At 34.9% G+C, this 24,645-nt stretch overlaps 1 protein-coding gene across 50 annotated transcripts in view; it reads left to right on the forward strand.

Moving 5' to 3' along the window:
- Positions 1-24,645, forward strand: part of TRDN (triadin) — a 386,488-nt gene that overhangs the window by 356,159 nt on the left and 5,684 nt on the right. For 42 of the 50 annotated variants that reach the window (XM_084957615.1, XM_084957696.1, XM_084957677.1 and 39 more), the window contains 2 exons: positions 1,756-1,779; positions 23,005-23,046. In XM_084957615.1, the coding sequence (XP_084813741.1) occupies positions 1,756-1,779; positions 23,005-23,046 (66 nt within the window). The remainder of the gene's footprint in view (positions 1-1,755; positions 1,780-23,004; positions 23,047-24,645) is intronic. The other 8 variants (XM_084957622.1, XM_084957728.1, XM_084957647.1 and 5 more) reach the window with 1 other exon arrangement.

Below are 24,645 nucleotides of genomic sequence, written 5' to 3' on the forward strand. Positions count from 1 at the left end.
CCACAGCCACAGCAACGCAGGATCCACGTCACAGCCATGGCAACTCCAGATCCTTAACATACTGAGGTACAAGGCCAGGGATCAAACCCACAACCTCATGAATCTGACATGATTACTAGTCAGATTCATTTCTGGTGAGCACAGTGCGAACTCCAGGAACTCAATTTTTATGTTGGAACACTCTCCAAAATCTTACTTGATATCTTTTAAAATATTCAGCCAGAAGAATGAAAAGGAAGATTACTTAGAAAATCTGTGGCTATGTCCTTTCTTATTACTAGTGCAATTTCCTCCTGAGTACAGCAACAGTTACATTCCCAGTTTAAAGCTGAGTTGATGTTAGGTGATGGGAAGTCTAATATCTCAGAGTGTTTCCACCATAGAGATGAGAATTGGCTCTAAGTGGGGATGATGCCAAAGACTTAGTAGCTAAGCCCATTCAATCCCATCTTAACACTCCTACCACACTGTGGGAAACATAAGGGAAAGCTTTCTACCAATTAGAGCAGCCCAAAGATGAAATGTACTCCACTTTGTACCCAGGGAAGTGGTCTATTAGAGCTAAGACTAGAGGGCTGTACAAGGGATTCTAGAATTTGGACATTCTTGCTCTTTTCTGTGAGTCCATTATTTCTAAGATCTTTATTTTATGATATCATAGCAGGGAAAAATTTTTCTTTGTGAAAGCACAAGTCCAACCCAGAGCCAGCTGAGAACATAGGCACATTCTTATTCATTCATTCACTCAACGAATTGTTCACTTCATCTCGATATGTGTATTTTATTCTTTTCTAAATCCTGATCTCTTTAACCAATGCTAATATTTTAAAGGAAAAATTATAACATTAGTTTTACTAAAGTATTTTTCTGAATTATTTCATTTATTTTTCAATTTTATATATGTGCTTCTCTTATATTACTGATAATATAACTATTCCAAATAAAAATGTTTTAAAGAACTTTTCTATTGGCATTAACCTAACGTTTGCCAATTTGTATTTCTTAGGTTTATATCAGAAACTCTACAAGTCTCAAAGTAAAACATGTTATGCAGATTCCTTAAAAAATTATATTTTTTAGCCTAGCCCTTTAACTTAGACTGAGGTTAATGGAATATAGATGTTACCAATCCTCTTTTTTTTAGAAAGTTAGAATGTCTGCTATAGTATTTGAGACAAACATTTCACTTTATATGTTTGTCTTACCTACATACAGTTTAATGGAAAAACATATTTGAAGAATTATAATCTCTCATTGAATCTAATAAATAAATGATTATGGAAAATTAAACTGATTCTGCATGTCGCTTTTTGAGATTAATGTTTTACAGTCTACTAGGTAGTTATTTGTCTTTATTCATCTCTGAAAGGAAAATAATTCTCAATAATACATTTTATGGAATTTGGAATCTTATAGCAAATATTTAATTACATCATGCAAAGTAATTTCAATGGAGTTAGGTATAATTATAGTTAAACCAAAATAATTTAACTCAGATCCTGCTGATTTTAGTAAAATTGTTTAAAAAGCATAAATATGTCGTGACACCTGCAATAATTAATAGCTTTTTTTGATGTCTCAAAACAATTAAGATAGTCAAAGACATGTTCTCAGGCAATAGAGAGTTATATTTCTTCACTAACTCTTAATAAGGAAGAGAGTCAAAAGATACTGCATACTTTTACATAGTCTATTGATATGTAATTTCTTTGCATTTTACCCGAGTTAAACAAAACTTGTTTTCTTTATTTTTAGCAGAAAAACCTGCAAGACTATCAAGTAAGTACTGCTTGTATTGATGATAAATTCTCTTTGGAGCACAGTATGAATTTCAAGCTGAAATTCATAAAATATTTATTTTTTAGTGTGTTCAGAGATTGAGTCATTTCATACTAAACTCACTGACAGGAATTTGATAACTTTTAATCTGACTTATGTTGAAACTTAAAAAACAAAACTGCCTCATTTGAAATGATACCATCTAACAAATACCTTATCATGTTCTTGAGCCTGAAGATAAAATTGACTTGCATTCAATACATAAATGTTTTCAGTGATTGAGGCAGAGTGAAATACAATAATTCTACTTCTGCCTTAAACCCTCTATCACTAAAAACTTGCTGTAGAGCACATATGATTGAGCAATACTATTTCCTTCACTGTTGTTTTCTAATGCTCATTAACTTAATTATAATTATGTATCTGAGAATACATAGTTAGGAATGGATATAATCTTGCATAGCATAAGCAGATCAAACTCTCAGAAAACACTCTCTGGAATATTAAGATCTAAGTATGAATAGAAGCTCAAAATATACAGGATACAATTGTAAATTTCCCTATAAATTCCAGAAAATAGCAATTTTCCTTCCCGTGTTTCCACACTTAAGAAGGTAAATCAGAAGTTCCCACTGTGGCGCAGTGGGTTAAGAACCCTACTGTGGAGGCTCAGGCCATTGCAGAGGTGTGGGTTTAGATCTCAGACCTGACACAGTGTCTTAAAGTATCCAGCCTACATTGCAGCTTCAGCTCAGTTCAATCCCTGGCCCAGGAACTTCCATATGCTGCAAGTGTGGCAATAAAAAGAAAAAAAAAAGACAAATCATTTTAAATCAATGCTATCTAATGAAACATCATGAGAACCACATGTGTAGTTTTAAAAAATTTCAAGTACACATATTAAAAAGGTGAAAAGAAACAGGTGAAAATAATTGTAATAATGTTATTTAACTCTCTATATACAAATGGTAGTTAATGTAGAAGTGTATTGATAGTTTACATAATTTTTTTGAGCCTTTGAAATTGTGTGTGTGTGTGTTGCATTTCAGGCATGTTTCAATTTGTGTGAGTCATATTTCAATTCCCTGCTGCCCAGGTTGATCAGTGGCTATTGCATTGAGCAGAGCAGGTCTCAGTGTTTACTGAGTGCTTCTGCTGTGCCCATCATTTAGTCAATATTGAGGACAATACAAGATAATCAGTAAGGGTAGTCCTTGCCATACATCTCATTCAGAGTACTTTGACTGCAAATAATAGAGCCAACATGGACTTGCTTCAGACATTAAAAAAAAAGGAAAATAATTACAAGGGTACAGAATTGTCTCACTAATTCAAGCAAAACTTAGATTTGATCCTCAGGAAAGCCCTCTGAAACATCCCACTCCACACCCTTCACCTATAGCCAAAGGTAGTCAGGACAGTCTACATATAGGAGGTAGTTCCAGAATTTGTATTTGAAAAATGGTTAGGATTGGATAAATGGAAAAAGGGGGTATAAAGGAAAAACTCACTTCTCCTGTGTGATTCCCCTTTACTCTCACTCACACTACTACCACACTCCTAACACTTCTGACACCAGACAAGTAGGATTTTTCTCACACCAACCGTGTCTCTATGATCCTAGCTGAATGTCCTACGATTCAGTTCAATGCAGTTCTGATACTAACTGAAGTTAGCACATTGCAGGTTAAGGACTCAGTGCTATGAGACTACCCTTCAAATTCAGATGCCAATCAAAAATAGTAGTCCCCCAGGTTATCCACACCTTCTACCCTACCTGGCTACAGATTAGAAGTTCCTAGGACATCCCTCCCTTGGATTAAATTATTTGCTAGAACAGCTTACAGAAATCAGGGAAGCACTTACTCAGGTTTGCCAGTTTATTATATAATAAAATATACGGTAAAGGATACAGATGAACAATCGGATGAAGACATTCATAGGGTGAGACCTGGAAGGGTCCCAAGCAGAGGGGCTTCTGTTCCTATGGAGTTGGGGTGCACTACCCTTCTGGCATATAGATATGTTCAGAAACTCAGAAACTTCTTGAACCTTGTACTTCTGGGACTTTTATGGAGGTTTCATCATGAAGGCATGATGGATCATGAACTCAATCTCTAGCCACTCACCCCTTCATGGAGGATGGGGGATGACGCTGAAAGTGCCACACTTCTAACCATAGCTTGGTCTCTCTGATGACCAACCCCAATCCAGGGGCCCACCAAGCACTGTCGAATTAGAACAAAAGACTCTCCTGTCATTAAGGAAATTCAAATAGATTTAAGAGCTCTATGCCAGGAACTGGAGATACAGATCATAATATATTCTTTCTGTTTCTTTACATAGGCAACGGAAAAAATATGGTGTGTGGAAGGAATCAAAAGAAATGTTGGCTGGAGTTGAGGACTTGTGTTAGAAATCGGTGATAGGAAAGGACATGTAGGGTGAAACTATGAGCTAGAGAAAATGCAAGCCAAAGGGCTTTAGACTTATTACCATGGAAAGCTATAGTGTGCTTTATATAAGAGAGTGAAATGTGAAGGAATCATCAGAAAGTCTAGCCTCACAAGAATAGTGGTAAGAATAAGAGTAGAAACTGAAGAGAAAGGATGAGGAAGTAAGTGTATTGCTTCTTATTGACCCTATGAAATAAATGTTCAGGACATCACAGAATGATATAATAAATTGGTTTCTGAGTATATTAAGAATATATTTTCTTTAGCCCCTATTTTTTTTAATCATGCTTTTTTAGAGGCAATCATCAAAAACTGACTCAGATTTATCAAACAGAACATGGTAGAGATAATTTAAACTAAAGAACCACTGTTCTTTTTCTAAACCCTTCTTCAACATTATGTACATTTGTTAGTTTTTTTTCTTCAGTTTCTTATTTCTTTTTCAGTTATTTATTTGTCTTTAGCTATAAATAGTTCTTGCTTTGAGCCCATTGCTCCCTTCCAACTGCATTCTCTACCCTAGTGCCTGTAAATCTTGTCTTCTGAACAGGACCAGATCTCCCACCTCTGATAGGTCACTTTTTCTGCTTTGGTGTTAGATGCACAGACTGTAATTCATCCCCAGATTTTTTTGGTGGGGGTGGGGGAGATTGTTACTGTGTGGAAAAAGACTGATGTAAAAGAGAGGGGAGGTAATCTCTTTCTAAATTCTTGTGGCTTGCTCTGAGATTCTTGAGGTCGTCTTAGGGGACTGGGTTCTCAAATGTCTGGGGTTTTATTATTGGGATAAAAAAAGAATCAGTGGTGCACTGACATGTCTCTATAACATCAGTGAAAGTAATGTTGCAAACTCAAATTTTCCATAATTCACAGAGGATTATGGTCTTATCAATGCTTTTTGAGGGTTTACTTTTTTTTTTTTTTCCTGTCTTTTTACCTTTTCTAGGGCTGCTCCCATAGCATATGGAGGTTCCCAGGCTAGGGGTCTAATCAGAACTGTAGCCACCTGCCTACACCACAGCCACAGCAACGCGGGATCCAAGCTGTGTCTGTAACCTACGCCACAGCTCATGGCAACGCCAGATTCTTGATCCACTGAGCAAGGCCAGGGATCGAACCTGCAACCTCATGGTTCCTAGTCAGATTCGTTAACCACTGCACCACGACGGGAACTCCTGTAGGTTTACTTTTTAAGGATGTCGCTTTCTAATTTAGAAATAGTCATTTAATTTTCATTTTTTATCCTTTTTCTTTATAGATATAGTAAATATATAATGAATAATTAGCTTTCCATGGAGTTTGAAGGAAGCTATCAAGAGGCGTTAGATTGTATTATATCTATTATTTTAAAAATTAGAAGCAAAACAAATATTCACATTCTTGAATACCCTAGTATTCAACCATTTCTTACTGATATTAATATTTTAACTCTTTGAAAAACTTTTTTCTTTGAAAATACCTTGTATATCCTAAAACATCATTCCCTAGAAACTTGCCCAAAGGCAAAATATGAAATAAAACAAAGGAATGAGAAATACATCATTAAAAACAAATGGTGACAAGGAAAGGCTTGCACCTAGAAGAGTTTCAAGGCTGTTGACATAGCTGAGACACTGACCAGATATTTATAGCAACAAGTGTTGGGGTTTCAAGAGAAAAGATTTATAAAATAGTGGGTTCTTCTGTTCTTATTGTCTAACAATCAACATTTAAGTATAACTAGGTTGGTTTGCCCCTCAAAATGAGTATTTCAAAGGAGTGATATAGGAGTTCCCACCCTGGCTCAGCGGAAATGAATCTGACTAGTATCCATAAGGATGCAGGTTAGATCCCTGGCTTCCCTCATTGGGTTAAGGATCCTGCATTGCATGAGTTGTGGCTCAGATCCAGCATTGCTGTGGTTGTGGCACAGGCCAGTGGCTATAGCTCCAATCCCACCCTAACCTGGGAATATGCATATGCTGTGGGTGTGACCAAAAAAGACAATAAACAAACAAACAAACAAACAAATAAATAAATAAATAAATGGAGTGATGTAGTAAGAACATTTCTTGAGATGATTCTATGTGGAAATGTAACTTTGGCATCTTTTTCTGTAATATATATCTCTGATATTGTAAATAGTGAGGAATTTGCTATTAGCACTTCACCAAAATTACCTGCATAGGCAGGTTTTGATCATTATGAGTCTCTGAGATTGAATTTCAATATCAAAAATAATTAAAATTTTAGAAATTATTCTGATAAAATCTAATGTTTGTAGAAGTTAATTACTTTTTGATAGAATCTCAAACAAGCCCAGCAGTAGGCTAGTCAGGATTTCCATTTTTTTTAGACAACTTCCTTTGTAGCTTACATTTGTGATTTGCTTTTTAATGATTTCTAACTTTTAAAAAGCTCATTCGGAGTTCCCATTCTGGTGCAGCAGAAACAAATCTGACTAGTAGCCATAAGGTTGCAGATTTGATCTCTGGTCTTGATCAATGGGTTAAGGATCCTGTGTTGCTGTAGCTATGGTGTAGGCTGGCAGCTGTAGCTCCAATTTGACTCCTAGCCTGGAAACCTCCATATGCTGGGGATGTGGCCCTAAAAAAAATAAATAAATAAAAATTTTAAAGTTCATTCATTTTTCTGGTTCTGCATTTTTCTTCTTATATAAATATAGTAAATTAATGAGTAATTTGGGAGTTCCCGTCGTGGCACAGCAGAAATGAATCTGACTGGCATCCATGAGAATGCAGTTTCGATCCCTGGCCTCGCTCAGTGGGTTAAGAATCTGGCGTTACCATGAACTGTGGTGTAGGTCACAGAGGCAGCTTGGTTGCTGCGTTGCTGTGGCCATGGTAAAGGCCAGCAGTTGTAGCTCCAATTTGACCCCTAGCTTGGGAACCTCCCTAGCCTGTGGCCCTAAAAAGCAAATAAATAAATAAATAAAATTTAAAAAATAAAAAATGTTTCAATTCTCTTAAAATAAAAATAAATTTAAAAAACTAATGAGTAATTTTTTATCAGGATTAAAGTATGGTGGATATTTTAGATATCGAATTCAGCTACCTTGGAAATTTGTCTAAAAATAAGCACCAGTTAAAATTAAACAAAAAAAATCTGTGAATATAAAAGTTAATGGTCTTTTTCCTAATTTATATGTTTGATATATATTAGGTTAAGGACTTCTTTTAAAAGAATATAATTAAACATAACTAAATTACACAATTTGTCATTAATAAAAATGTAACCTATTATTTATTGATTATATGTTCCTGGATTGAAAATTTTCAAAAATTTCAGAAAGTCAAAATTTCTGAATAAGGATGCTATTGCCATTTAAAAGATTTCACTTTTTCAGACAATTATGAAACTATTAATGAATTATAAAATGATAATCTAGGATAATAGGAAAATCTGGTGGCAAAAGAACTAATTTTCTTAAATTTCTTTTTTTTTTTTTTTTTGCTTTTTAGGGCTGCAACCGTGGCATATGGAGGTTCCCAGGCTAGGGGTTGAATTGGAGCTACAACTGGTGGCCTACACCACAGCCACAGCAACTCAGGATCCGAGACGCGTCTGTGACACAGACCACAGCTCACGGCTGATCCTTAACCCACTGAGCGAGGCCAGGGATTGAACCCTCAACTTCACGATTCTTAGTCAGATTCGTTTCCACTGTACCACGATGAGAACTCCAATTTTCTTAAATTCTTAAACACAGAAAGAGAATAGTTCCTTTATGTTGATATTATTTGTAATTCTCTTTCATAAAACAAAATAATGATCTTTTCTAAAGTGATTTAATCCACCTAAAAGTCGCCTGAGTTAATTCATGACTAAATAAAATCATTTATTATCTCACACTAATTAAGTTGCTAATAAAAAATAATGTGCAACTGATTAGTGGTGTCATATCAACACTTTAACTTTTAAATAAGTGATTCAATTTTGATACAACACATATGCCAGTCACATTTCTAGCACAGCAGGAGAAAATTTAATAGTCTGATTAAGATGCAGTTATAGGAAAAAGTCTTAAAACATTATTTGCTTAATTTTGCAGAATGAGTTTGAATGGTGTTATTCACACCAGTTGTATATTGAATTCATTTGCCTAATGTTGACCAAAATGTGTCCCAAAAAATAAATTACAGAAACTTAAATGACTATTAAATCTCTCCCTGTGGTTTGTTAAAATTGTTTGATCATTTTTAAAAAGTCATTTCCATTTCTTTAAATAAATAATTATTTTTATGATTGCCTTTTCCATTGTTTAATCAGTGAACTTGATTATACACTTAAACACAGAAAAAGGATCTTCTCATTTCTAAAATAATTCTTTAGGAAATGAAGATTAAACATGACAGGTGATTTTTCTTTTATATAATTTTTCTTTGTATACAAATTAATGTTACAATTTGAACTTATTCTTCTTCACAAGCACAAATTGTTCCACATGTTTGTTCTTTAAAAGTATTTAATTATATGTATATGTTACATATACAAAATAACATATAAGTATATATCTGAAAACTAGATACTGTAAATCATGTGGCTCTTCCCTTAGACTCTCTCCATCCCATCTCTTGATTCCTGGCAGAGGTAATAACTCATATGCTGAATTTTATCTTTTTAATTATCTTGATATTTTCTAATTTTATCACATGTTCACATATATATCACATTGTAGGACATATTCTAAGTTTTTTTTTAATGTTATCCTCAGTTTCATCAGTATTTTTGTGTATAGTTCATTCTTTTTCACTACTATATTGTATAGTACTTTGTGAATAAATACATTTTAATCTATTCTATTATGTATGGGTATTTGCTTTGATTCTGATTTATTTAACATTTTTGAGTTAATTTTTAAACATATTACTTATGGTTTTTTTATTTATCTCTACCCTTTATCCACATTTTACATATAAAGCAATAAATTTTCCTTTGTTACTTCAGTAGCATCCCCCAAGCTTTTATATATAGTATATTTTCATTATCATTCAATTTTAAGTATACCTTAATTCCATCATAAATTTTAATTTATATTACATTGAAGCTTTAGAATTTTAAATACTTAAAAATTTCCAAACCTATTTTATAAAAATTATCCTCTTTAATCAACTCCTGACTTAATTGTATAGTAGTTAGAGAAAATGATTTACTCTTTGAAATGTGTTGAGCTATTATGAACTAATATATTATCTGTTTTAGTAAATATTCAGTATATTGCTGAGAATAATGTGTATTTTCTAATGGTTAGAAGCACAGTTCTGTATCAATTGAATCAAGCTTGTGTTCTTCAATTACTTTGTATCTCCATTAACTTTTTGAATATTTGAGATATCAATAATTGAGTAGACTTGAAATTTCTTACTATTTTGGAAAATTATTAGCTTATCCCTATAGATTTTTCAATTTTTGTTAGGTGCTCTTTTATAAGTTTTATACTAGTTTAATTATAACTTTCTGGGGAATTGAACATTCATCTCTATATAAAGACTTCTGTATTCCATATAATGATCTTTTTTAAAGTGTAGTATGTCTGATATTATAATTATTCCAGCTTTCTTTTGGTTAGTATTTTATCAGAATTTTTAAATGAATGTTTATTTTATGCCTTTCCATGACATTATGTTTTAAATATGTTCCTAGTAAATAACATAAAGTTAAACTTTATTTTGTACTATATCCAATACAATAGACTTTGCTTTTTAATCTAATGAATTTAACTACTTAACATTTGTTGTGATTTTTAATATTTTGGGTCATCTAGTTCTTACCATATTACTTTTTGTTTAATATTTTTCATTCTCTCTCAGTGCTTCTCTATGTTATTTCTTGTCTTGTTATAAATTGAGAGCTTTTCCCTTTAAATTTTATTGTTAGTAATAGTAGTATATTTTTCAGCCTCTACTCATCTGGAAAGAGTATTTCTCTTATTTTTGTGTGGTTATCCTTGGAATTTTACTATGCACACTTAACAAAGAATAAAATTACTAGGAAAATCCTTTTCTTTTTTATCTTTTTTTCTTTTTGTTGAAACATCCTTTTCTAAACAAGGGAAAGATGGTAAAACATTTAAATTTCATTAAATCTAATCCTGATTTACGTGCTAATTTTTAAAATATTTTTAGTTCTAACTTTTAAAACTGCATGAACGTCAATTTTCATTTGTATTTTTTTCAATCAATATATATCTGTCTTTTCCCACATGTTTACCAGTGTCGTTGCTTACCATGTCATTTGCATCTCTGACCTTTTTTTGCCATCATACTTCTTCCTGTGGCATCTTTAGAAGAAGAGCCTTGAGCAAAACCCATTGGTGGAAAACATTCTGTCTTTATTTACCTGACAATGTCTTTAAATTATCTTCATTCCTGAAAGCCTTCCTCTAGGCACATATCTAGGTCACCAGTTACACTTTTTGACCACTTTCAATATATTATTCCACTGTCTTATTTTCTCTTCTTCTACTGAGGTGGGGAAATTCTGTTATCAGTTGAATTGTCGTATCTCCCTTACAGGATCTATCTTTTCTTTCTGGCAAAGTCTTTAATTATCTTCTCTCTGCCTTTGATCTGCTGAAGTTTCACTCTTGTTTACTGGGGTAAGAACTCCTTTTTATTGTAAAATGCTTCCAGGACACATTATTTTTTTTTTCTTTTACCAATTTGTGGGATTTGTAGCCATTACTTCAAATATTCTGTTTTTGTTTTTGTTTTTGTTTTTGTTTTTTTTTTTTTTTTGCTCTGCTTATTAGGAATTTGTTAGGTATGTATGCTCTTTCTTCTTTTTCTCTTAACAACTCTTTCAAATTTTTCATATTCTTGTGTCTCTATGCAATTCTTAATCTAATTCAATCAGTTCTAACATGTATTCACTAATTGATTCTTGAGCCCTGTTATTTGAACTAATTCAATGAGCTGTTATATAATTTATATTTTTATTGTAGTAGTTGTTTTGCAAACCTTATTCATTATTTTCATAATCTCCTGTTGCTTGTCTTTATTTATAAATGTGTATTTTATTTCTTAAAACATTTCATATATACTAAATTTTGAATGTGAAAATTTCAATATTTGAAGTACTTCATGATAGAAATTTGTTCTTTCTTCAGATTCTTACTCATGATGGCCTTTTCTATGTTTAGAACTTTATGAGGTCATATATTTTTTCTTTCCTTCATTTTTACCTGACCTTATCTTTCTTTATCGCTATTGTTCCTGTTCTACTCAACTTTTAATCCACTCTTGGCAGTTCATATAATTTGAGGTGTCCTATCCTGGAAGTTAGTGCTAGCTTATTGTTTCTGGAGATCCTAGGGTACTTGATCAGCACTCAGACTTCATGGAGACCCCTTTATGCTCACCCACTGATGGACTGGGCAAGTCTCTCCCAGATTCAACCGATGACCTCTAGTTGTTCTGATTCGCTTTTCAGAAAATACCTCTTGACCGTAGGTGGGGGCTCCCTATTTTCTGGTATCTCAGAATCCTCATTATTTCCATTTTCTTCCTCTTCTGCAAGCACTGATCCCTGGTGGGTTTTTGACTCTCTGATTTTATCTTTTGTTTCATTTTGTAATAAATATTGTTTTGGGCATTTGCTATCTGTTTTTTGGGGGGGAGGGGTGGAGGAGATTTAAATACTGTTTGTTGTTGTCTTCTCAGAATCCCCTGGGACGGTTATACTTTCATCTCACCATCCCAGATATAATGAGGGATCTCAGCCCTGTACCCCTACTTTGCTCCTTGCCCACCTAGTTTTTGAGTTCTAGGTTTAATATAATCACTTGTCTTCAGAGTGTTTTCATCTTTCCTGCATCAGCAGGGTATTTTTCCCCTTCCTGGGACAGAAGGGAGGATTCTGTTTGGAGATTTCCTTTACTTCCTCTGAGCCCAGCACTGCAACAAACGGTGTGATTTTGTAGTTGTTCTTATTGTCTACCATATTATCAGAAGTATTAGTGCCTAGTAGTTATTTTTAATGTTACCCACAGATCTTGTTGTAACCAAGTTTCAGGCATTACTTTACTTTTTTTTTTTTTTTTTTTGTCTTTTGTTGTTGTTGCTATTTCTTGGGCCGCTCCCGCGGCATATGGAGGTTCCCAGGCCAGGGGTTTAATCGGAGCTGTAGCCACCGGCCTATGCCAGAGACACAGCAACGCGGGATCCGAGCTGCGTCTGCAACCTACACCACAGCTCACGGCAACACCAGATCGTTAACCCACTGAGCAAGGGCAGGGACCGAACCCGCAACCTCATGGTTCCTAGTCGGATTCGTTAACCACTGTGCCACGATGGGAACTCCTACTTTTTTTTTTTTTTTTCAGGGCCACACCTGTGTCAATAGAAGTTCCCAGGCTAGGAGTTGAATTGGGAGCTACAGCTACCAGCCTACACCACAGCCACAACAATGCTGGATCCTTAACTGAGCGAGGCCAGAGATCAAACCTGCGTCCTCATGGATACTAGTCAAATTTGTTTCTGCTGAGCCATGATGGGAACTCCCTTGCCTTGCTTTTCTAAATTAAGAAGTAAAATATCTGATATCCTAGTTCTAGGCAACTGTATACAATGAAACTGTTATTAAAATTTTAGATGCCCCGTAGTCACAGAATTCTCAGTTTAATCTTCTTTCTAACCAAACCATCCTCATCCTCAGTTAATACATATAGACGTAAACTTATGAAAAAGGAAAACATACTTCTTGTATTATATAGATAAAACTTAATTCAGGATAAAATGATTCCTTTATTTGTTGGAGGTCCCTTGCTGAAATGAAATATTATTGGAGATCACTTGCTGGAATGGAGGGTTGATGGATACTAAGATCAGTATAGGTTTTGTTAAAAACAAATTAGTAACAAACTCCTGGTAGACATAGAAATCATCATAGGGTAGTGGCTGATAACAGGGAAACTGGCTTTAGATGGACTGGGTTCCAATCATGACTTAAATACTTGGTTAAATTGCTTAACATTTTTGTGCTTCATAGTAGCCTTATTTTTAAAATGTGAATAATGATAATAATGTTACCACATCAATATTTTGAGCAGGTTAAGTAAGATAAAATAGTAGAGTGCCAGCATTCGTACCCATGTGGCTCAGTGGGCTAAGGATCCAGGGTTGCCAGTGCAGTGGCTTGGGTCACTGCTGTGGCTCAGTTTCAATCCCTGGCCCAGGAACTTCCGCATGCTGTGGCTGCAGCCAAAAAAACCAATAATGATAGAGTGCAGAGGTGCTTGGTGCCTAGTAAGTGATTGGTGCATAGTAAGTGATCATTAATTGCTATCAGTGAGGAGGAGGATGATAATGATGCTTATAATGATATTAATGGGTTAGTTCCCCAGTTAGAGGTAGGTTTTGTGTATAAGCTTTTGTGTCAAAATGAGTGAAATGATGAGATTTTGGGTAGACTTAAAACAATCCTACTTTTTTAGAACACTAGTGATTAAATTCATAGCGATTTTGTTCCAGGAGGAAAAAAAAAAAAAAATGGAGCAGTTACTTTTGGCTGAAGGCTTCTAAATAGGTAGTAGCTGCTATCCTCATCCCCTCTGATCACTGCTGCTACCAGACCCCAGAGAAAGTCTGTTTATAAGGCATATTTGGTGAAAGGTTTGTCGCTGTCCATTATTAGTCTTAGGGAACCAGCATTGTGGCCTCATTCATTTATTGGTGATGCTAAATTGTTCTGACATTGCCCTCAGGACAGTTGTGTCTTATCCTTAAAGAGATAGGACAGACACTCAGATAGGATTGTATATATTTATTGAATACCCTTGGCTTCACTGTGTGCAAAATTCTAAATTTGAGCTGTTTCTGCATATTTTATTACTCCCTGGGGTCAATTCTAAGAATTCTGTGGATATTGCTTAGTGTGGCAGTTAATTTTGTTTAAAACTCATGATCATTTTAAATAATAGCATGTATACAAAGAGCTTTTCATATCTGACAGCTAAAATAAACTGGCTATTGACTTAGCTTTGAACTACCATAGATTCTTAAGATGTCTTAAAAATATAAATTCTGAGAATATAATATTCTATCCAGCTATTTACCCATAATCTAGCCAATCAGTTGAGAAAATTTGGAGCTTTCAGTATTTCTGAAGACAAAAGGTGATGCAGTGAATTAGATAAAGTAAGAAGTGTGAGTGAGTATACAAAAATCCATGCTAAGTTGCTTTTCTGTCTGTGCCTAAGGAACCCAGATGCTTACCTATGAATATTTCTCAAAACTCTGTGCAAATCAGAATAGACTGCTAGTAGAAATAAACATGCAGTAACAGCTGGTTCACACATATGCATTATTCAGTTAGTTTTTATTTATTTATCCTGTTGGCTAAAAATATGCAGAGCAGACTGGGCACTACATAGGAAAATGTTATCTGTAAAAAGAAGAAAAATAAATTTAACAGTCTAGGGCATCATTGTGGGTTCTTTTCAGTTTTCCTTCTCTCCAAATTGCAATCTCTTTTAATCTTTTCTTTTTCACCCACCACTACCCTCCTAGGCTCAGGTGAAGAAGCATTGCTTCCCCCAAGATTGATCTACTTCATGTTTTCCTCCACTCCATTCTTTCTTGCCTCCCCTGATTCTTGCTCCCTCAATCCCACATCTTCACTTCTCATTCTAAGAGATCCTCTTCCCCCTGCTTACAAATATCTTCAAATGATTCCCTTGTATAAAATGTCTCCTACCCTTTCTGTTCCTGAAGTTCTTATACTTTTGATCTGCTTTCAGTTACAACCACACTTCTGAACTAAGTTTCCTACCAATTCTCCATCAACTCTTCAGGCTTTAACTCCATGCGATCTGAATATTAAATCAGGCACTTTCCTGAAATAGTGTTCTTAAAGCATCAGCCCATACTTCCAAATTGCAAATCTTAATTACCTTTTTTTTTCTCTTCTCCCCCATTCTCTGATATGGTCAACATCGTTGGTCTCCATTCAGACAAAGACCTTCCACCCGAATCTTTCTGAAATCCTATCCTGTTCTCTTTTTTTGATCCATGGCTAGATATCAGGCTTGAAGATCAGCAATGACTTGCAGGCAAAGGGCAGAGAGAACTGGCATTTTGTTGTTATTGTTGTTATTTTACTACATTACATTTGATCATAAAGTAACACACACATATATAAATTTTTTAAATGTTGTAACAGACAGTTATGTGAGATGAGGCATATTGTAAATTCGGAAAAGTTATCAGTTAATGAAAAGATGTATCACTTCAAAATAGGAAATCTAAGCCTTTCTATCATGATATTTATTGGTTTCATAAGCTAATAGCTCTTAAAGAACCCATGTCTATAGCTCCAATTCAGTGAGTATAAACAGTTATGCAAAATACAAACCATAACATCAGCATACTTAAAAGATTAAAATAGTAGACACACAGACCAGAACTCCCATCTGTTCAATGACTTCGTTATAGTAGACACATCTGCTTTGGGTGGGAGGGTAGATTCCATGATATTTATGGTTTTTTGGAATCTAAGTTTTCATGTAGGTTCAGGATGGAGTCTGCAGCTTGAAAGTCAAGATAATACATTTTTATTCTTCAGTGTTTAGAATTATTACCTAAATTACTTACGGCGTTTAGGTGAACAGAATTGATATGCTTTCCTCTTCATTATCATCACCATTTTAAAAAACAACTAGGTAACTATTCTCTTCATCCCCACTGAAGAAGAACAGATTGATGGGAGAGCAGAGGGACATGCTTCGAGGGACACTGTTTCATCTCTGCTCTGTCCAGTGCATGGCTTTTGTGTAGCTTGACTCTGTCTAAGCCTGCCTGCAGATACTTGTTAGGCAATATAATGCATGGGTTCTGATCAGAGAGCTCTGAGTTTAGAAGGTCATTCTCAAGAGGTAGAATAGCATTATGATTAACAGCACAATCTCTGGAATCCAAATGCCTGATCTGAATCTTGATTTCCCCACTTTCTAGCTCTGGCACCGTGACTTTCTAATCTTCAATTTTCCCTTCTGTAAAATGGGAATAGTAATAGTACCTGCCTCACAGATTCACTGAGAAGATGGTATTATTCGTGGTTACAACAATGGATGACACATTACAGGCACACAATTGTGAAATATATGTAAATCTTCATTCAAGTGACTCTGATATATGCAGCTTGGGGCTTTTGCTCTAGCCCTGCCACTCAGTCAGTTTATGACCGTAGGCAGCACTTAACCCATCTCTGCTCTATCTGTACAGGAGATTTAAAATAAGAAGTGAAAATTACTTAGATGTTGTCAGGATTGATATTCTTGTACATGTGAAATAATAGAACATGACAGGTGGTAAGTGCTAAAGAAATATTAATTATTATTGCCATCTTTAAAATGATGTCTCAGCTTTCCCAGTTTTGTCCATGTCACTTCTAAAATTTTCCAGACATCTTGCCTTCTCTGCCTTGCTACACATATGCAATTTTATGACTGGCCAACACCACAACTGAACTCATAGAAAATTAAACTTTTCATGATATCCAGCTAATGAGTACCTGTTAGGCTTTCCTTGTTAGGACATTATCCTTCTCCAAACTCAATGCATGGTGTTATCCCTTATTGTATTAATCTCTTGCACTCACTGTGCTCAATTCTCTATAACTCTATTTACAAAGCCTTGTTTATGCTCAACTCCTTCAATGACTCCTAGTTGCAGAAATCATGGTTTCTATGTTGACTGCTAAAATCCACTCACGATTTCTTCCTCTGAATCCATTCTTTCATCGTCTAGTTTTACTGGTTTTACTAAATACACCTAAAATATTATTTCTCTGTGGAATGGTCTTCATTTGCCGTGACATTAATACAGACTACTCAGCCTGACCTTTAGAGACCTTGCACGCGATAATCCTATCCAGCCTTTTCAGATGCGGTTCTTCTGCCCTCCTCAGCATTGCCCATGCTCTTCAAATAACCTTTATTGTTTGCTGGATCTAAACTGTCTTAATATGATTGCCTTCACTTTAAACTTACCATCTCCTTTAGTCAAAATTCTGTCTATATTACAGAGCCCATTTTATTTATTAAAGTATAGTTGATTTCCAAAGTTTCATCAAGTTCTGTTGTACAACAGAGTGACCCAATCACACATATTTCCCTGTGCTGTACAGTAGGGTCCCATTGCCCATCTATTCCAAATACAACAGTTCGCATCAAACCCAGAAATGCCCATCCATCACACTCCCTCCCCTTTCCCCCATGGAAACCCCAAGTCTGCTCTTCTTGGCCATGATCTGTTTCTGTCTTTTGTTTGCTTGCTTGCTTTTTATTTTAATTTTTTTTTGTCTTTTCTAGGGCCTTACCCGCAGCATATGGAGATTCCCAGGCTAGGGGTCTAATTGGAGTTGTAGCCACCGGCCTATGACATGCCACAGTAATGTGGGATCTGAGCCATGTCTGCAACCTACCCCACAGCTCATGGCAAGGCTGGATCCTTAACCCACTGAGTGAGGCCAGGGATCGAACCTGCAACCTCATGGTTCCTAGTCAGATTCGTTAACCACTGAGCCATGATGGGAACTCCTTGCTTTTTATTTTTAGATAGGATCATCTGTTCCATATTTTAGATTCCACAAATAAGTGATATTGGAGTTCCCTTTGTGAATCAGCAGTTAATGAACCAGACTAGGATCCATCAGAATGCGGGTTCAATCCCTGGCCTTGCACAGTGGATTAAGGATCCCACATTGCTGTGGCTGTGGTGTAGGCTGGCAGCTATAGCTCCAATTTGACCTCTAGCTTGGGAGCTTCCATATGCCGTGAGTGTGGCCCTAAAAAGCAGGAAAAAAAAAAAGAAGTGATGTCATATGGTATTTGTCTTTTTCTTTCTGGCTTACTTCACTTACTATGAGTCTCTAGATCCATCCATGTTTAGGCAAATGGCATTAGTTTGTCTTTTTTATGACTAATATTCCATTGTATATATATGTACCACATCTTCTTAATCCATTCATCTGTTGATGGACATTTAAAACAATGTCTTGTCTATTGTGAATAGAGCTGTTATGAACATAGGGGTGCATGTATCTTTTTCAGTGAAAGTTTTGTCCTGATATATGTCCAGCAGTGGAATTGCTGGATCATATGGTAGCTCCATATTTAGTTTCCTGAGGTACCTCCATATAGTTTTCCATAGTGATTATACCAATTTACATTCCCACCAACAGTGGAGGACGGTACCATTTTCTCCACACCCTCTCCAGAACTTGTTATTTGTTGACTTGTTAATCATGGCCATTCTGACTGGTGTGAGGTGGTGCCTCATTGTAATTTTGATTTGCATTTCTCTATTAATTAGTTATATTGAACATTTTTTCATATGCCTATTGGCCATCTATATGTCTTCTGTGAAGAAATGTCTATTTAGGTCTTCTGTCCATTTTCAGTTGGGTTATTTGTTTTATTGTGTTGAGTTGCATGAGTTGTTTTATGTTTTGGAGATTAGGCCCTTTTCTGTTTCATTGTTTGCAAAGATTTTCTCCCATTCTGTGGGTTGTCTTGTCTTTTTTTTTTAATGGTTTCCTTTGCTGTGCAAAAGTTTTTGACTTTGATTAGGTCCCATTGGTATTTGTGTCTTTACCGTCATTATTCTAGGAGGTAGATCAAACAAGATGTTGCTGTTATTTATGTCAAAGAGCATTCTGCCTATGTTTTCCTCTAGTAGTTTTATAGTGTCTTATATTTAGGTCTTTAATCCATTTTAAGCTTATTTTTGTATATGGTATTAGATAGTGTTCTACTTTCATTCTTTTACATGTAGCTTTCCAGTTTTTCCAGCACCATTTATTGAAGAGTCTGTCCTTCTTCCACTGTGGGTTCTGTCCTCCTTTGTCGTAGATTAGTTGCCAATAGGCACTTGTGTTTACATCTGGGCTTCCTAGCCTGTTCCACTGGTCTATATTTTTTTTTTTGTGCCAATGGCATATTGTTTTGATGACTGTAGCTTTGTAATATTGTCTAAAGTCGGGAAGCTTGATTCCTCCATTTTCATTTTTCTTTTTCAATATTGCTTTGGCTATTCAGGGTCTCTTGTGTTTCCATACAAATTTTAAATATTCTGTTCTAGTTCTGTGAAGAATGTCTTTGGTAATTTGATAGGAATTGCATTGAATCTATAGATGGCCTTGGACAATATAGCCATTTTGACAATACTGATTCTTCCAATCCAAGAGCATGCTGTATCTTTCCATCTGTTTGTGTCATCTTTTATTTCCTTCATCAACATTTTATAGTTTTCAGACTATAGATCTTTTGTCTCTTTAGGTAGGTTTACTCCTAGGTATTTTATTCCTTTTGATGCAATTGTAAATGGGATGATTTCTCTGATTTCTCTTTCTGATCTTTCATTACTAGTATATGGAAATGCAATTGATTTCTGTGTATTAATTTTGTAGCCTACAACTTTGCCAAATTCATTGATGAGTTCTGTTTTCTGGTGCTGTCTTTAGGGTATTCTATGTGTAGCATCATGTCATCTGCAAACAGTGATAGTTTTACTTCTTCTTTTCTAATTTGGATTCCTTTTATTTCTTTTTCTTCTCTGACTCCTGTGGCTAGGACTTCCAAAACTATGTTGAGTAATAGTTGTGAAAGTGGACATCTTTGTCTTGTTCCTGAAATTAGTGGAAATGTTTTCAATTTTTCACCATTGAGAATGATGTTAGCTGTGGGTTTTTCATATATGTTTTTTTTATTATGTTGAGGTAGATTCACTCTATCCCTCCTCTCTGGAGAGTTTTTACTGGAAACAGGTATTGAATTTGTCAAAAGCCTTTTCTGCATCTATTGAGATGATCATGTGATTTTTATTCTTCAGTTTGTTGATATGGTATATCACATTGATAGATTTGCAAATATTGAAGAATCCTTACATCCCTGGGATAAACCCTACTTGATCATGGTGTGTGATCCTTTTAATATATATTTGAATTCAGTTAGCTGGTATTTTCTTGAGGATTTTTGCATCTATGTTCATCAGTGTATTGTGCCGGGGCCAGCTCAGCAGGATGGGGCTGAAGAACGGGTGCTGTGGAACTTAAGGAAAAATAGTTAACATAAAATAAGACACAGAGACATTTATCTTAAGTAAAGGTGGGAGCCAGGGACTCAAGGTCTCAGGGACCAAGAGCGCGGGACTCAAGGTCTCAGGGACCAAGAGTGCCGGGGAACTCCAGATCTCAGGGACCAAGAGCACGGGACTCAAGGTCTCAGGGACCAAGAGCACCTGCCTCAAGAAACCACACTGCTTTTATTGTGAGATTAAGTGAGGAGTGGCTATGGGTGGATCATACAGGGTTTACTATTATATAAGTTCTTTTACTATTTAAAAAGCCACTTAGGTGGTAAAGGGTTAAGCTCTTACTCTGACCTCTAGGCACATAACAGTACTTAAGCTTAAGTCATTATGCCTTTAGGTCTTTGCTCTTAAGCTTAAGTCATTTATCAGCACTGTGACTGTTTTTCGTATTGGTCTAAATACGAAATTTAGTTTTTTGTGGTATAAAGATCTGTAATTTTGTTTTTTGTGGCCAGGGGTCTGGTTTTGGTATCAGAGTGATGGTGGCCTAATAGAATGAGCTTGGGAGTGTTCCTTCCTCTGCTGTTTTTTGAAAGAGTTTTAGAAGAATAGGTGTTAACTCTTCTCTGAATGTTTGATAGAATTCACCTGTGTAGTCATAGGGTCCTGGATTTTGTTTTTTAGAGGGTTTTTAATCACGTTTTCAATTTTGGTACTCGTGATTTGTCTATTCATATTTTCAATTTCTTCCTGTCTCAATCTTTGTTGTACCATTGTAAGAATCTGTCCATTTATTCTAGGTTTTCCATTTTATTGGTATATAGTTGCTTATAGTAGTCTCTAATGATCCTTTGTATTTCTAAGGAGTCAGTTGTAATTTCTCCTTTTTCATTTCTAATTTTATCGATTTGAGCCCTCTCCTTTTTTTTCTTGATGAGTCTGGCTAAAGGTTTATCAATTTTATTGATCTTTTTGAAGAACCAACTTTTTGTTTCATTGATCTTCTCTATTGTTTTTATGAGCCCATTTTAAATTAGACTTACTTTATAAAGCATTTTCCTAACTGCTCTTCCCATAAAAATAAGTCACTCCTTAAAAGTCTCTTGGTACATTTGGATACTTCTTTTATAATAATAGCTGTACCTATTCAAAGTCAAGTAATTTATCCAAAGTACCACTTGCCCAGTCAAGGAACAAGTTATAAGAGTAAATGGACTGTATTACTTCTTTTTTTTTTTTTTTTCCTTTTTTTGTATTCTGAGCAGTTACAATTGCATGGATTATCCCTAGTTCAGTAAATTTCTGTTACCATTAAGTTGTTTACACAGAGAATTCATCTCTATAGCAACTGCTGGGGGCTGGCAGTTTACCTTGTGCCTCTGTTTTCCTTCTGTTTAGCCTGAGTGATCAACATGTGACTCAGTTCTTGCCAGCTCTTATTACCTGTAGCTAGTTTACTGTGGGTCAGAATACTAATTTTGAGAAAGAGAAGAAGTTAAGTTTTTATTCTATTCATATTTATTTCCCCATAGGTAACAAATAGATCCAAGAGAATACATGCCTTAGTTTTAAGTGTGCTATTATCTACAAAAATAAAATGTGTATTCCATGTATAAAGGCTTTGCATCACATTAGTTTTGTAAATATCCTCCATAGAAATAAGCAGATTTTTACTACACAATTAAATACAGTTATTATTCAATTCATCTATGAACTCTGATATCATTTTAAAAATATAGATATTATGTCACTTAAAATATCATGTAATTATTTATACCATTCTTTTATTTATAACTGTTGATGAGGCAATTTAAGACCATGGTCACTTAATTCAGTATTTAATTGAGTTAAATTTGTACTTAAATATTTTTAAAACTAGTCAGGTTGAAACTTGAATAATTTACCATAAAAAAATGCCAGTAATTTTGTTTCTGTTTCCCATTGTGTTTTTGATATCTCTTTTTGAAGGTTGCATTTCTTTCCTATTAGAGAAAATTTGCACATTGATCTGTTTTACTCCTTTTCTATTTATAAATACCTGGTATGCAAAATCTTAATAGGTGATATAAAACTGACCTTCTTTCCAATCATTACAAGTGCTAAAAATATTGATATAAAAATTTAAAGATCATTTAGTTATATTGTGTTAGAATGATCTCTGACTTAAAATTATTACCACGTTATTCTGCTATGTACCTTTTAAGTAAAATGCATAAAAGACTAAGCGATATATATAATGCACCTGAAGTGAAGAGTCATTGTTTATATGTTGGAGCTTTTGTTCAACTTTAATGTCTTTTAATTGCCTTTACAATTGTCGTAAATCAGTCAGCTAATAAAATTTGTGGGTGGACAATTCCTCTTGATATGCCATGTATATAAATTTATTTACGTCAAATTCCCTAAATTTTAAAAGCGATTGTGGTTTGGGGAAGCAGTTTTAAGAGTCAGAGGAGGAGAGGCATGTGTGGGAGGGTCACTGAGGGCCCTGTTGGCTCTAGCCACCTTGACTGGCCTGCTGCCCACAGTCCTGGCATGGTATCCATTGCCTCCCCTCTCTGTCCACGTCAAAGAAGTTGCTTTATTTGTCAGGAAGTTCTTGTACGTAGAGACACTTGATGCTGAGTTTATGAATGAAGAGATTATCTATCTCTTAAAAATCTTTAAATACAGTATTTCCTTTCTGGGAAATCTGAGAAATAAATCATAAAATTGATATATCTTTCTTTACTCTGTAGGGGAAGATTCTGAGGATGTACCAGCTTCAAAGAAAGCTAAAGGTAAGCTTGTTATCTTCAATTCACTGTGAGTTTCTCTTAATGCTGTTAATATTTTTGTCTGTCTGTCTTAACTATTCTTGATCTGGTTATCAGCTTTACCTAAACAATGTTCAGATAGTATTTTTACTTATTTTTAAACAAAGTATACTTATTTTTAAACAAAGAGCTTTTGTACAATTTGAAAAATAAACACACACACACACACACACACACACACATATCCCCATATATTGAAGCACTAATTGGATACTGATTTATTTATAACTACTTAATTAAATGTGTTTGTTGGCCAACCTGCTTACAAGAGGTTGGCCAACAAACACATGGTAATATTTCAAAATTACCATTTCACCGAGTATTAAGGGGATTTTTTTGTCAGCAAGAGGACTACATAAATGGTCAAATCAGTAAGAGATTGAAAAATGTTTATTAAGAAAAATTGAGATAACTTGCCTAAACTAGCAATAATAGCATAGAGAAAGGAAGGAGGGATGGAAGGAAGGAAGGGAAGGAAGGACCTCAAACCTCAGAAAAATTTGCTACAACCAGAGACATGATCTTTTGTGAATATTTCCAGGGTGAAATTTCTTCATCTGTGTTGTAAGGTTTTCAGCTAATTTAATTTAATGCATTTTTTTTTCCTGAAGTGTTTCCTGTCTTCCTAATTTGGCTTGTTATATGATAGATATTTTCTATTCTACTTCCAAACTTGCCTGTGGACAATAAGAGTTTGCCTAAGAGGTATTCTTATGATCAAAATATAAGTTTTGTGCCAGTGTCTGGAACTAATTAACAGTGCATAAAATAGCACCTTGAGAAAAGACACAAGGACATATATTCCTGATTCTTATGAAATGATTTACATTTGTCTTTAAGGTATTTTTGAATACTTTTAAAAGATTTTTTAAAATTTTATTTATTTATTTTTTGCTTTTCTAGGGCCACCCACGCCTGAGGCATATGGAGGTTCCCAGGCTAGGGGTCTAATCAGAGCCCCACTGAGCGAGGCCAAGGATGGAACCCACAACCTCATGGTTCCCAGTAGGATCCATTAACCACTGAGCCACGATGGAACTCTTAGATTTTTTTTTTTAATGAATTACTAAGAACAATAACACTTAACATGTTTTTTACTTCTAGACCATAGCTTCTCAAACATTTTTATACAGAAATCATTTGGCAGTGCTGTTAAAATGAAAGAATTCAGGGTGGGGGACCAAGAACTATGTTATTGTCAGTATCCCAGGAATGCAGAAACTCCTGGTATGTGGATCACACTTTGAGAAGGAAGGTTCTTGAACTCACTTAGAATGTGATGAAATCTAAATACTAACTTAAATGAAACACACACAAATACACCTTAACATTTAAGAGTTTTACAGAAAACTCCAAAAAAAATTTATCTATGGACATCACTTAAGAGCTTCTAACCTAGGTAAGAGGGTTCAAACGAGTTGCATCAAATTATCCATCATTAAATAAATACATGGTGCATATCACAACAGCGAAAGAATCCTTTAGTCACATGAAAAAAAGAAAAAGATGCAGCACCGGTTTGCTGCTCTTTCATGATGAGGATAATCACTAAAACTTATATCC

The sequence above is a fragment of the Sus scrofa genome, chromosome 1 (assembly GCF_054392235.1).
Source record: "Sus scrofa isolate SSC_HxYL_T2T_F1_AM1 chromosome 1, Sscrofa_HxYL_maternal_Yorkshire_Landrace_v2.0, whole genome shotgun sequence".
NCBI lineage: Eukaryota > Metazoa > Chordata > Mammalia > Artiodactyla > Suidae > Sus > Sus scrofa.